Source organism: Apiospora kogelbergensis (genome assembly GCF_038363985.1).
Source record: "Apiospora kogelbergensis strain CBS 113332 chromosome Unknown utg000009l_segment0_segment0, whole genome shotgun sequence".
NCBI classification, from domain to species: domain Eukaryota; kingdom Fungi; phylum Ascomycota; class Sordariomycetes; order Amphisphaeriales; family Apiosporaceae; genus Apiospora; species Apiospora kogelbergensis.
Window position 1 is genome coordinate 2,311,686 of NW_027117426.1, and position 13,540 is coordinate 2,325,225.

Consider the following 13,540-nt stretch of genomic DNA (forward strand, 5'->3'; position numbering starts at 1 on the left):
CCTATTGACAGGTCAGTAATAATGGATAACCACCACCACAAGCACCTTTCACCAGCCAACCACCAATTGCGCGCGTTCGCCCCCCCTGTGCGATCGACCTCAAGTGCGAATCATACCCTGCTTGCCTGACTGGTTATTACCTGTCTTCGCTCCATGAGAGGGGAACCGCAGCTGCCCAGCAGGTTCTAGTCGCTGAACGGCTTTCTCAATACCCAACCTCCTTCCCCCGTTGCTGCAAACCCCCAATATATAGCCTTCCGCGGTGGAAACTGAGTCTACCCGCTTCAACAAACAAGCTAACGCAGGGGATTGGATTCAGACATTACTAGCTGCGAGCGCCATCACCAATCCCTTCACGCATTCCTGTCTACGAAATACCACTATCGCGCCCTTTTCGACATTTCGCAAACACCATGTCAGAGTCTGAAGGTTTCGAGGTTGTTCAGCATGACGAGTCTGTCCTCTCTGGCGAGGAGACTACCGGCACTGCTGGTACTGGCGCAGACACTGGCGCCGATTCTGCCACGGAGACTGTAGCAACCGCGTCGCCAACTTCCACGGTGAAGAAAGCAGCCAATGGCGCCAAACCTGAAGGATCGACTGCTACCAAGCGTCCCGCTGGCTCGGCTTCATCCACCCTTCGCCGGCCCGGGGCAACCGGTGCTACTGCTGCATCGCGAACACCAACCGCCACTGCCTCCAAGACGACATCTGGCCTGGCCAAGCCTCCCACTCGACCTCCTGCCGGATCCGCTGTGAAGAAGCCCGCAGGCACTTTGGCTAGCCACAGATCCCAGCCGTCCGCCTCGGAGGACGAAAAAAAGAAATCAACTCTGACCTCTACTGCTGCTCGGCGCACATCAACTGTTCCTAGTGCGACGGCATCTTCGCCCTCAAAAGCCACAAGACCTGCTACTGCCTCGTCGACCACCGCCACGCGACGGCCTGTTGCTTCTACGACCAGTGGCGCTTCACCGCGAACCAGCACTGTTAGCAGGGCGTCGATGTCCTCCACCGCTGCCCCAGCGACTCGAACAACTACGTCTTCTACTCGGTCTACCCCGGGCACTGTGGCCGATCCGAAAAAGCGTCTATCCACCGTTGGCGTTTCGGGCACTGCCACGACTGCCCGGCACGCTGCAAGGCCTTCTACTGCATCATCCTCTACTGCTGCCGCGGAATCTGCCAAGGCTGTAGAGGACCTGAAATCGCAGCTGAATGAGAAAGAGACGGAGATTGAGTCATTGAAGACCCAGGTCTCCTCCTCTCAGGAAAAGATAGGCGAGCTTGAGGAGAAGATCAAGACAGCGAGCGAAGGCGTTAAGAGCAAGAATGTTTCTGCTGGTAACGACGATGACGATGAGCTGGATGATCTGTTGGAATCGATTAAGAATGATCATACGGCAGAAAAGGAAGCCTTGAGCGCCCAGGTTTCTCAAGCCACCGAAAAGCTCAAGATCGCTGAAGCAGAGCTCGAGGCTCACAAGTCGCGGATGACCGATGCGACTGGCTCGCAAGAAGCCAAGGATAGCATCAAGGTCGCCGAGCTTCAAGCTCAGCTCGAAGCTATCGTGGCCGAAAAGGAGGCCATCGCGAAAGAACACGACGACGTTTTATCCAAAGTTTCCGAGGAGCACGGCACCAAGCTTCAAGAACTGCAAAATTCGCTCGAGGAACAGCACCAAGCTGCAGTCGAGGCTCTTAAGGCTGCCCACGCTTCGGACCTTGACGGGAGCAAGGCGGCCGCGGGAGAGCATGAGAAGGCGCTCGAGGCTCTCAAGGCTGCCAACGAGGCCCTCCAATCCAAAGTTGACGAACTTGCGTCTTCGACTGAAAGTGCAGGGGCTGAGACTTCTACCAAGATATCTGCGCTAGAGGCAGAGCTCGCTGAGCTTAGAGCTACCTCTGAGCAAGATAAGGTCGCCCTGGCTGCTGCACAGGCCGAGTCAGAAGAGCTGAAGGCCAAACTTGCTGAAGCCACAGCACTAATGGAATCAACCAAGGCTGAGCTGACTTCGGTTCAGGCCGAGTTCACCTCACTCAAGGAAGACTTTGCCAAGGCCCAGGAAGCTGCCAAATCCAGCGATGGCCTGAATGAGGAGTTTGAGAAGCTCAAGCAGGAACATACTACCTCAATCACCCACCACGAGGCTCAGCTCAAATCCATCTCGGAGGACTACGAAAAAGAAATCGAGAGTCTGAAAGGCGAGGCTCATTTCAAGCGAAAATTCCAGGATCTCGAGGTTAAGCATGACGAATTGGTCAAAGAACATGAGGGCCTTACTGGCACTCACTCGGCCATCGAGTCACGACTCAATGAACTTACTGGTTCTCATGCAGACCTGGAGTCCAAGCACAAAGAGCTGACTGGTACCCACTTGAACTTCGTCTCGAAATATGACGAGTTGAATGGCGCCCATGCCAATAAAGCTAAAGCCCAGGCCGAGGCACTTGAGGCAGCCAAGACTGAGCATGCTGCAGCTGTGGCTGCTCTGGAGGGCAGCCAAGCAGAACACCAGAAAGCCCTCGATGCCCTTCAGGCCAGCCATGCTATGGAATTGGAGGCTGCCAAGAGTGGTGCGTCCACGGATAAGGAGACTCAATTAGCTGAGTTGGAAGAACTTAAAGCCAACCATGCGAAGGCCATCGAGATTTCCAAGGCCGAGAGCGAAACCCAACTGGCTGAGGCACTTGAGAAGCTGAACGCGTCCCACGCCGAGGTCCTGAAGGCACACCAGCAGGGTCTCGAGTCTCAGATCGCGGAGCTAAAAGCGAGTCACATTGCCGAACTTTCTGCAAAGGAGGCCGATGGAAGTGCTTCTTCAGAAGAGCTGGCTTCCCTGAAGGAGGCCCTTGAAAAGGCCCAATCTGAAATCGCAGCAGCCAAGGAAAGCCATGCGGATGCGTTAGAGATCTTCAAGAAACAGAGCGACGAGGCTCATTCTGCCGAGGTTGAGAAGCTCATCGGTATGCAGGCGGAGTCGCTTGATGCTGCCAGGCAAAATGCATCCAGCACCCACACCGAGGCGATTGCCGCCCTTGAAGCCAAGCACACCCAGGCCATTGAGGATCTAACCCGGGAGCACGAAGGCAGACTCGCTGCTGCCGTTGCGGATTTGACCAAACATCAGTCATCCGCATCAGAGCATGAGGCGGCGTTGGCATCTGCCCAAGAAGCCCTGACAAAGGCACACGAACAGGTCGAGACTCTGCAGGCTGAGCTTGCATCGGCCAAGGAAGCGTCTGCTGGTGATAAGGAGGCATCTGCCGGGGAATTGGCAAAGGCTTTGGAAGAAGCGGACGAGCTTAGAGGGCAGCTCGCTGAGGCAAAAATGAAGAACGTCGAGATTGAGGCGGAACTTGATGCCGTGAAGAACCAGAGGCCAGATACATCCGCGGCTGACGCGCTCAAGGCCGAGCTGCAAGCGATCAAGCAACAGCACGGAGAAGACCTCCAAAGACTCCAGGCCGCGTCCAAGCAATCGAGTGAGGAATCGGAGAACCTGAGCGAAGAGCTCCAGGCCAAGCACAAGGAATTGGCGCAGCTCACTGAGCAGCACCAGGCCGCCAAGGAGGACCTCACTATCGCCCAGAAGCAGTTTGAGGAACACAAGAACGAGATGGAGGCGAAGATCAAGAAGCACGAAGTCGACTATAAGGATATTTACGAGAGTATGACCGCCATGGTAGAGGAGGAGCAGAAGAAGCTGGCAGCCGCTGTGAAGGAGGCCGACGACGTGAACGCGAAACTTGTGGAAATGGAAGAGGAGCAGAAGAAGCTGTCCGGGGCGATTAAGGAGGCCAACGATATCAAGACGAGATTTGCCGAGATGGAAGCCATGCTAAAGGTCAAGGACGCCGAGATTGCCGAGGCTAAGGTTCGTTGACGTCTTGTCCCCGCCGACGGCGAATGCGTAACTAACACGAGGGGATATCTAGGCAGCAGCGAGCGCCAAAGCGAAGGGCGGTCTGGCCCAGAGCAGATTTGCCGATTCGGAGACCGGCACTGCCTCGGACCCGTTATCTCCTGCGGGTGAAGGTGAGGAGTCCGAAAATTTCTCGACAGCCATGGCTTCGGTGCGCAGGCCCCCCCTTGTAATCATTCTTTTGTCAACACCTTCCTGTATCACCTGCTCACTCCCGCCCATTGCTCCCTTTCAAATCGACCACAATGCTCATCTTTCGCTTCTATTCTAGCAACTAATTTCTCCAAATTCTTTAGCTGGCGCAGTGTAACTTAACACTCAAGCAGATGCAAGAGATTGACGAGGAGATGCGAGAGAGAAACCAGCGGTAAGTGGTTTGACGCACAATGTTTAGACGACGAACGGTCATGCGATAGACGTTTACGCGACGGCTACCGTTGATGTGACGGCCACCGTTAATTACGATGGACCATGTTCTATAGTTTATAGACAGAGGACTCTGGCTAACCCGCGTTTATGTATAGCATGTTGAGATCAATCACCGAAGCAACGCAGCATACTCAAGACTCCTAGATGGGGCTCTACATCGAGTTATGGCACCTTTTCGTCGCAATCCAATAACGACTGTGCGGCTGGCTACCTGTGTCTTTGGTAGCACTCTGACAACAAACGGCACTTATCCTCGCCACCCCTGATGGTTCACATTTCTTCTAAAACCCATATTTTAATTAATGACGGAATGGGCAGACTACTACTACGACTTGTTGGTCCAGTTGGGCTGGTTGGTTGGCTGTATGTGAGCGATGGACGACGGATCTTTCGACGAATGCCTTGCCTTGCCCTCTTTTTGTATTCTACTCCTTATATATATACCCCGTTGCTCTCCCCCCACCCCACCTTGCCTCACTGCGTCTGACGCTTTTCATTGTATCCCGATGGCGTACTCGTTCGTACCTACGGGAATGAAGAAAGTTTCATTGAAATACATATCCTGCGCGCCAAAGGCCAGACACGTCGATGAGGATGGGTATTGTGCCTTGGGGACCTGGGAAGAGAAGGGAAGCATCTCACCGGTCGGTGTTTTGCTCGGGAATAGAGGTGAACTAAAAGGGGCATCGACCTCTCGTGTATATGCGCAGCTACTACGTAAATAACTAAGAGACACATGTCCATTGCTACTGGGCAAAATATGCTCCCTGTTCCATTCGTAGTTGTTGTCAAGATCCTGGAAAGTCAGTTTATAACCCAGCAGAGACTCAGTAAACTTCATATCTCGTTCAATATAATATCAATGATCATGATACATGAGTGGTCTTGTAATTGGGCGCAAATGCCTCTTTGGGCTCGCTCTTGGCGACATTCGCCCATCTCAAGCGTGAGTTGATGCTGCCCTTTTCTCAGCATCATAGCCCTCTGGTCGTACCATCTCCCTTGGCTCGAACATAGCCTGGAAGTTCTGCTGCTTCACAAACCAAGCGTTGACGAGCTTCCACTCCTCATTGGGGTCCTTGAAGCGGATCTGGTAGCACACAAGCGTCAGTGACGGTGCAAGAAGGGGCATTCTACGAAGGAAACTAGACTTACCTCAAATCTCCGCAACAGACTTGGGACCACCTTGTAGATCTCCAGCAGACTGATGTTCTTCCCGATGCAAGTCCGGCTGCCCATGCCGAACTGGAACATCATGCCGTTCATCTCGCGTATCTTCTTCTCCTGCTCCTCCCGCTGCTCAGGAGAACCCACTGCCGCCGCCTTGGCGGCCTCTTCGTCCACTAGCCAGCGCTCGGGGCGGTAGGCCTCGACATCCTCGCCCCAGATCTCGGGCCGACGGTGGATGATCCACGCCGAGCAGCCGACGATGGTGCCGCCCTTGACAAAGTGGCCCGCGATCTCGGCGCCCTGTGGCGGCACGATGCGCTCGAGCGGCAGGCCGGCGGCCGGGTGCATGCGGAAGGCCTCCTTGATGCAGGCGTCGAGGTACGGCAGCTTCTGCGACTCGCCCCAGGTGACGAGGCCCGTCTCATAGTCCGAGAAGTCACCGCGGCGCGCGGCGCCGTCGAGTTCCCTCCGCAGCGTGTCGAGCGCCGCCGGGTTGCGGAGCAAGTAGTAAAAGACGCTGCCGAGGGAGATGGCTGTTGTCTCGGACCCCGCAAACGCCATGGATACGGCCATAGTCTGCACCAGGGTGTCGCTCATGAAGTCGGGCCGCACCTCACGGGCCGCCAGGAACTTGGAGAGCAGGTCAGGCGACTTTGTGTCCACTTTGGCGTCCGCCACGGGGAGGAGAGGGCCCTTGGGGTCGTTGAGATAGCCAGGGCCGAGCCGTTCGGCCATTCGGGTGCGAGCAAATTTCGCGACGGGGAAAGTTGAGTCGATGAAACCCCACTGGGAAAGCTTCAAGTAGATCGGGTTCTTCAGAAGAAGGCGGTCAAGGAAGGGAATTTGTCCGATCTGATAGCTAGTTAGACGCGTTTCGTGGAGTATAGCAAGTAGGTACTCACAGGAGCAACGTAGAGGAACAGCTTGCTGAGATAGCTGACAATACCGTCAATATCCTCGTTCTTTTCTATAAACCCATGCCGCTTGCTGTAGGTGATCTCTCCAATCACGTCAAAGGCGTAGAACTGCAGCCACTTTGTGAAGTCGCATCCGTCTATGTTGTTGGCGAAGAGTCGTTCTGTCTGATCTAGAAAGATCTTCGTGGTGTTATCCACAAAGGGCTCATACTGGACCAGCGCAGACATGCTGAAGGCCGCGTTGACGCATCGTCGGAATTGTGAATGGAAGTCGTTGTCTGTTGTGCTGAAAAGGGACGCTAGACTGTGTCCCTTCACTACGGATTGCTGAACCACGTAGAAATCAGACTGTAGTACGCAAGTCAGTACAAGCTACATGATGTGTAAGTTTGCTGTTTTTACCTTGACGAATCCCTTGTTCAGACCATATATGGTCTTGAGTGCCTTTGGGTCGGCAAATGAGAGTGAGTTCGGGCCTAAACGAACGACATCGCCGTGTTTGGCGTGCAGTTTCTGATGGGTAATTTCCGGCCGCTGACCATAGACATCCCAGACCCTCCACCAGTCTGTGAATGAAGCGAGGAGAGGTCCTGGATAGCGGTTCAGGCCATTGTTGAATCTGTTTTTGCCGAGCCACCCTACTCCCACAGCAATGATGATGGGCAGCCAGTACTGAGTGATGACGCTCAGAAGAAGCGATCTGCTGGCACCGCCTCTGGCGGCCTCGTCACTGCTATTCATGTCGTACACCCTTCTCTCTCGGTTATTATCAGTGGGTTGTTGAAACCCTTAAGATTGAGTCGTCTAGTGTAAAGAAGTACGACGAAGTGGGCAACCCAGTATGCACAGGGGGGGATAAAAGACAGAAAAGAGAGGGAGAAGGAGTCGGGTATGGAGGTTCAAGTATAAAAATACCTAGTCAAGCCGGGCCATGGACTAAGTGGCCGAGCCAAGGGGCGGGTGTAATATAAATAGTATTTGTGCTTATCGGAAGGCCGCTTATGAGTGGCCGCTTGCCAGACATGCAGTCCAACCGAGCCGATGGGATACCCTCGTTTCGTTCCGCCTGAAGCCCCCCCGGTCATCGTGACTAGGGCAAGGATTGCATAGCAGGGGAAAGGGAGAGGTCATTTTGGCATGACATGGCCGAGTTCCAGACATGCCGGCTAGCATAAGCGTAACTTTCTCTGAAAGTTTTGTCTGGAATAACGACTGGAGAGTCCGGCCATGCCGTTCCGACGACGACTTCACAGCTCTTCGGCGTCATTGACGTGGATGTGGGGTAAGGTCACGAGCAGGGCGGCGGCCAAGGGTAGCGAGCAAATACGGGGTTTGCGGCTTAGTCGTGACTGACTGGACAGATCAGATAGCGTTGAAGCGATGTTGGAGGTTTCGGCAGATGTGTGATCCAATAGGTTGAGTGGAGGCGCGACGAACTAGCAGCGGTTCCCCAGAATTGGGAGGCAATCGGCGCCTTGGTACGATGGGGACGGTAATTCGCTGCGGGCGCTGTATCGCAGCCAGGGACATTAATTCGCCCTTAGCGGCCCCAGCCCGACCCCAGCCCGACCCCAGCGATGAGAATCCGGGGAGTTCGGGTGTTTGTGTTTTCGATGGGGGCATCGGGACGTCGGGACATCTTGCATTGGAGATGGCTCTTTTGTTGCATAGCATTCGATATTCAATACGTCTGTCTATGTACGTACAATGTACAATGCACAACTATGCAGATGCAGCATCCCAACCCGCGGCTCAAAGGTCCAGTCCAGATCCACCCTCGGCTGCCAGAGTCGGTTTGCGGGGGATTGATTGCGCAACTGCCGCACCTTGCCAACGAGCAGCCTCACAATTGGACCAGGCTGACGTCCAAGATGCCCTCCGCCGTCTTCAGGTCTTCCACAACGGCCTTGCCAACAACACCATTCACACCCAGGATCATGAGCGCTTCGTTCCCCCCTTTGCCGTTCGGGGCAGAGCGCTCCATGCCAGCCACCGCAGAGTCGACTCGGGTCAGACTATCCATGGCTGGTTCTTCCCCGGAGTCCAGACTCGCAACCGTCATGAATCTGATGTTGATCCCATGTTTGCCGAGGGCCGTGCCTACGCCCCCGATCTTCCCGGGCTCATCGTAATTATGCAGGATAAGAAGTGTGCCTTCAGGGGTGAAGCTGGCCGTGAACCTGCCCAGCTTTGAGATGTAGACCGTGTTACCCGACACATACCCCTCAATGATTTGCTCGCCGCTCTTTTCCGTGTCGATACAGCGCAACTTCACCAGTGAGGCAAACGTCTGGCTATCGCTTGTCTCGTGCGTGTGCATCTCGTTGATGACTAGGCCCTTCTCCTTCGCAATGAGGTTCGCATTGACGATGTTCACATCCCTACCCCCAGAATCCGAGATGGTCGAGACGAGACCCTTGACGAGTGCTGCGTATAGAGGCCGCGTGTTGGTGATGGACGCCAAGTCACCCTGGTACACAAGCTCGAACTTGCGGCCGCCGAGCATCCTGCCTTTGGCGCCGACGTAGTGTTGCGTATACAGACCCCCCATCTTCTCGATTAGTTTGACGAAGGGCTGGAGCTTTCTGTATTCTTCTGGCAGGATCAGGGGGTGCGTTGACGGCACTCGTGGGAAGACCGCCTTTCAAGATGAGAAGTACTTGGCCGCACACGTCAAGGCTGACATTTTCCTGAGCTTCGACAGTGCTGGCACCTAGGTGAGGCGTGGAGACAACTTTGGGATGCTTCGCCAGCTGCGCAGCCACACTGCCCTCCTCGGGCGGCTCTTGGGTGAAGACATCAAGCCCTGCCCCGGCAATCCAACCTTCGTCTAACGCCTTAAGCAAAGCAGCCTCGTTGTATACGCCGCCACGTGCAACATTCAAGACCCGGGCAGTCTTCTTCATCCTCTTGAATTCTTCCTCGCCCAGCAGATCAAGCGTGCTGGCCAGTAGCGGTGTATGAATGGTCAAGAAATCCACGATGGGGAGTAGATCAGCCAAGCTCGCCACCAACTCGACATTGGCTTGCTTCGCCAAGTCGGCACTTGCGTAGGGATCAACGGCAACCACCTTCATCCCGAGTCCCACGCACATGCGGGCAACCTTCATGCCGACCTTGCCTAGCCCGATGATGCCGAGGGTCTTGTGGCCCACCTCGACGCCGACGAGCTTACTGCGCTCCCATTTGCCTTCCTTGAAACTCCTATCGGCGCGCCCTATGTTGCGCGCCGTGGCCAGCAAGAGAGCCACCGTGTGCTCCGCGGCTGCTACGATGTTGCCAGAAGGAGAGTTGACGACGATGATGCCCTGAGCCGTGGCTGCGTCAACATCGATATTGTCAACCCCGACTCCGGCCCGGGCCACGACGCGGAGCTTGATCCCGGCTGAGAGGATCTTGGCCGTGACCTTGGTCTCCGATCGGACGATCAGCCCGTGGTAAGAGGATATGGCTCCTAGGAGCTCATCGGCAGAAAGCCCAGGCCGCAAGTCGACCTCGAAGTCCGATGCGAGCATGGACAAGCCATCTGGTGACACCTTTTCCGGTACCAGAATTCTCGGCTTGCCAGGACTGCCGGTGGGAACTCGCTCATCGTGAATAGCAGTAGGCGCCATACTTGCAGAGATCGGGTTGACAATGAGTTTGGGAATTACACACCCAAATTGTTATGGACAAGGTAATCAGTATGAAATGTATAAGTTGGGAATGATGGATTGGAGCTCTTCCTTTCAAAAGAATGACGTGAGTAGCCTGAACTATGAGGTTGAGTTAAGATCCAAAATTGCAGTCATCCAAGTGAGGGGCTTCTGAATCTCTCCTTCTCGTTTTGCAAACGAGAGTGCGACCTGTAGCTGTAGCTGCATGTAGGCACACGTCACTCATTTCTAACTGGGCGCAGATAAGTAAAGTCGAGGCGATCTTGACCATCCGGCCAGACGTCCGGCCCTTATCCCCAAGCAACATGTTCTTGTAGGCAGCTGCCCGACCCAAGTAGGCAACCCGACACGCCCCATCGGCCATCAGGGGAGGGGGTCGCACAGTTGGTCCGCCGGAAGCGCCCCCTACTACTCCGACTCAAGTTAGGGGTAAACAGCCACGGCGAACTCGTACGGGACACATCGAACTTGTCCAATAGAGAGCTGCATGCTCCAGCAATTAGGCATTATGATTGCAGTAAACCTGCATCTACCCCGCAAACGAGCCCGCTAGAGGGGGCCGAGTCTATGGCCTCCCCCACGCTTCGCCAAAGCTTGGCGTGGCGATGGGATGGGCGACATGTAGGTCGCATTCACGCGACCAAGCACTGGTTGAACGGATACGAAACCCGATGTATTTGCAAGAGCCTATGGCAATAAGAGATAGAGGCAGTAAGGCAATCCTCGACAGGGGACAGTCGATGAAGTGTATTACGTCTCATCTGGTCTTATCGGCGTCAAAGACTTCACATAGTGAAGATCTATTATCGTCGCTGTATAGTGAGTACGTCCTATCCCGTTCCAGTTCCTGAGGATTCTAGCAGCGGGGTAACACCGCCGAAGACACATCTGCAGTTTACTCGTTGTTCATTCTCATGTTTAATGCTAAAGTGTATTCGTACATGGGTATACAATAACAACCTGGGCAGGCATTGCAATGCCTCATTCGACTTGCTTCTCTGGTCCATCGTCGTCTTGAAATGGCTTCACCCCCAGATGATTCCACGCTCCCGCAGCATCAAGGGAGATATCTTTCTCCTTGCTACGCCACCACAGCTCCGTTTTACCATTACCAATGTGCACGATTGATTTATCCTATTTACAGATTAGCCATGTGCTATCGTATAACAGTGCATCGTTGGCTTTACTTACCAGACCCAGTGTCAGTTTGATGACACACTCTCCCCAAAATGGCTTATAAGTTTTTGTTGGTGAGCCGCCGGTTGCTGCCCGGACAATATTGAAGCCAACGACCATGCCCTGCCGTAACGCAGATCGCGCGTTCGGATTGTCAATGCCAACGTCGGCTACGTCGCCGCAAGCATATACGTTGGATAGCTTGTCGTCCTGAATCTGCAGTGATGGTTTGACCCGAATCGCACCCGTGGGTGAGATGGCTTCCGGAGCCAATTCGGTCATAATACCCGACGTCGCCCTCTGTCCCGTACAGTTGACCTGTCAAAATGTCAGTCTGACATGAACCTTCCCCCTCGAATGTTGGCCGGCCTACCAGAAAGTCACATCTGATTCGTCTGCCAGACTGCAGAGTGATCTGTCCATCGACAATATTGCTACTTGCAGTTCTCTCATGGAGAACTGTTTCAATCCCGAGGTCTTTGAGGCCTTGCAAAGCTGCAGCTTGCAGTTCAGGCCCAAATCGATGCATCACGGCCTTCCTCGAGTGAACCAGGGTGACGAACTTCCCCGGATACATGTGCTTAACGTCGGTCGCAAGCTCCACGCCGGCTGCGCCCCCGCCGACGACCACCAGATGCTGCGCCTGCTTGATGTTGTGCTGCATGTCCTGTAATAGCGCCGTCCCCTCTTCCTTCGTATCAACGGGGACCCTGGAAGGCAGTCCTGCGGCTGCGCCAGACCCGGTAGCCACGACCAAGAAATCGTACGGAATCTGCTCTCGGCTCTTCTCCAACCAGACGCCATTCCGGTTGACCTTGGCCACCCGCTCGCGGACCCAGCGAACCCGGCCCTCGGGCGCGCCCTTGAGGAGAGGGCCATACGGGATGAAGGCCTTTTGTTCTTGGTCCACGACGCAGAAACGGGGCAGCACCCACGTGAAATGGAAATGCGAATGGGGCTCGATGATGACGACGCGGTACGGGCTGTTTGGGGGCAGCTTGGACGCGATGACCTGGGCTGCGTAGTAGCCGGCGAAGGAGGCCCCGATGATGACTATGTTGCGAGGCTCGTCAAGTTCTGGAAATCGCGGTGTCCGCGATAGTAACGCAATCTGACGGAATTTGATCACCACCGTCTCCCAGGCTGCCTCCCCGACAAAGCCAAGTACGTGGACGATAAAGCTCGCGATTAGCGCTGATTTTCGGAACATTATGACAATGAGATACCAATCCAAATTTCAAGTAACAGGTAAAAGTTATTGGCGTTTAAATACAATGAAGCTGCAATATGAAATATATGAGGGCTACGATTTCAAATTCGCTGCACCCACCGGCCAAGTCGGGATAAAATAGATATTTACCATTTCCCCCCTCGGAGATCGAGGCTTGACCGGATCTGATAAAAAGTCGGCGCCGAAGTGCGAACTTACACAGGAGATCAGATTACTTGGCTTGGCAGAAGTGTTGTCACAATGCTCAAGGGGTTGGCCAATCAGAAACCCCGTCAAGTGCTAGAGATCTTCCCGAAGTACCCCGGATTTCGGGTATAAGCCCCAGGTTCGGCCGAACTCGAGTTGGGCCAAGATCAGCAAATCTGTATATCCATTTTCCACGGCGGAAAAGCACTGTAGTCTGTGGTGGGCGTAGAGGATGGCCATGACCTTCGATGCCAAGTAAGGCTGTTTCGCGTCCTCCGCCCTCCGCCGGCCTTTGAGCGTCGAATGCCCCACTAGTTGTGCCAATACCTGTTGAAGCGGGTAAAACGGCACGCCAAACCCAAGAGGCGAACGAGTTGGCATTGGCGAGCTTTAATGGACACGTTCCACAGTCCTTCATATTCATGTTGCGTGCGAAAGAAGGAACTTTCCCAATTCATTCCCAGTCACAGATGGCCAGAAACTCAGCCTTTTTCTTTTCTTGCAACCTCTCTCCCGACCGAACCAAGAAGCAGCGCTCGCTTCCAATCGGAAGCCACAACCCGTTGTGTAAGTCACCCGGCTTACGACCATGTGCTCTTGCCGTGCCCTCCTCCATGTCCAAGATGGATCTCGAAGGCATCATTCAATTGTTCCCCGGGGAAAGAGGAAGGAGGTTCAATGCTGGCCTGGGCTCGGTCTGGTTGGACATGCGTCACTGCCTCTCGCCAATCTCGAATTGACACCCGGCGTCTAAGTCCTTGGCCAACGTCGGACTCACAACACGCCAGTCCACCACACCCATCGTGATGCCCTCCTACATCTGACATCTCAGTCGAGTTTTCTGTTATA

General features: G+C 54.5%; 4 protein-coding genes across 4 annotated transcripts; 1 reads left to right on the forward strand and 3 right to left on the reverse strand.

Moving 5' to 3' along the window:
* Positions 1-413: 413 nt before the first annotated feature.
* Positions 414-4,297, forward strand: PG998_013817 (restin; the record flags this gene model as incomplete). The annotated part of the gene is made up of 3 exons (XM_066880633.1): positions 414-3,878; positions 3,940-4,077; positions 4,223-4,297. 3 exons carry the CDS (start codon positions 414-416, stop codon positions 4,295-4,297), a joined length of 3,678 nt encoding a protein of 1,225 aa, XP_066724772.1.
* A 998-nt stretch (positions 4,298-5,295) lies between these two features.
* PG998_013818 (cytochrome P450) lies at positions 5,296-7,183 on the reverse strand (the record flags this gene model as incomplete). The annotated part of the gene is made up of 4 exons (XM_066880634.1): positions 5,296-5,445; positions 5,511-6,377; positions 6,428-6,790; positions 6,845-7,183. The coding sequence occupies 4 exons, from the start codon at positions 7,181-7,183 to the stop codon at positions 5,296-5,298; spliced, it is 1,719 nt and encodes a 572-aa protein (XP_066724773.1).
* A 1,102-nt stretch (positions 7,184-8,285) lies between these two features.
* PG998_013819 (D-3-phosphoglycerate dehydrogenase) lies at positions 8,286-10,056 on the reverse strand (the record flags this gene model as incomplete). Its single annotated transcript, XM_066880635.1, has 2 exons — positions 8,286-9,083; positions 9,127-10,056. The coding sequence occupies 2 exons, from the start codon at positions 10,054-10,056 to the stop codon at positions 8,286-8,288; spliced, it is 1,728 nt and encodes a 575-aa protein (XP_066724774.1).
* A 1,023-nt stretch (positions 10,057-11,079) lies between these two features.
* On the reverse strand, positions 11,080-12,484 carry PG998_013820 (uncharacterized protein; the record flags this gene model as incomplete). The annotated part of the gene is made up of 3 exons (XM_066880636.1): positions 11,080-11,232; positions 11,290-11,592; positions 11,648-12,484. 3 exons carry the CDS (start codon positions 12,482-12,484, stop codon positions 11,080-11,082), a joined length of 1,293 nt encoding a protein of 430 aa, XP_066724775.1.
* Between the last annotated feature and the right edge of the window lie 1,056 nt (positions 12,485-13,540).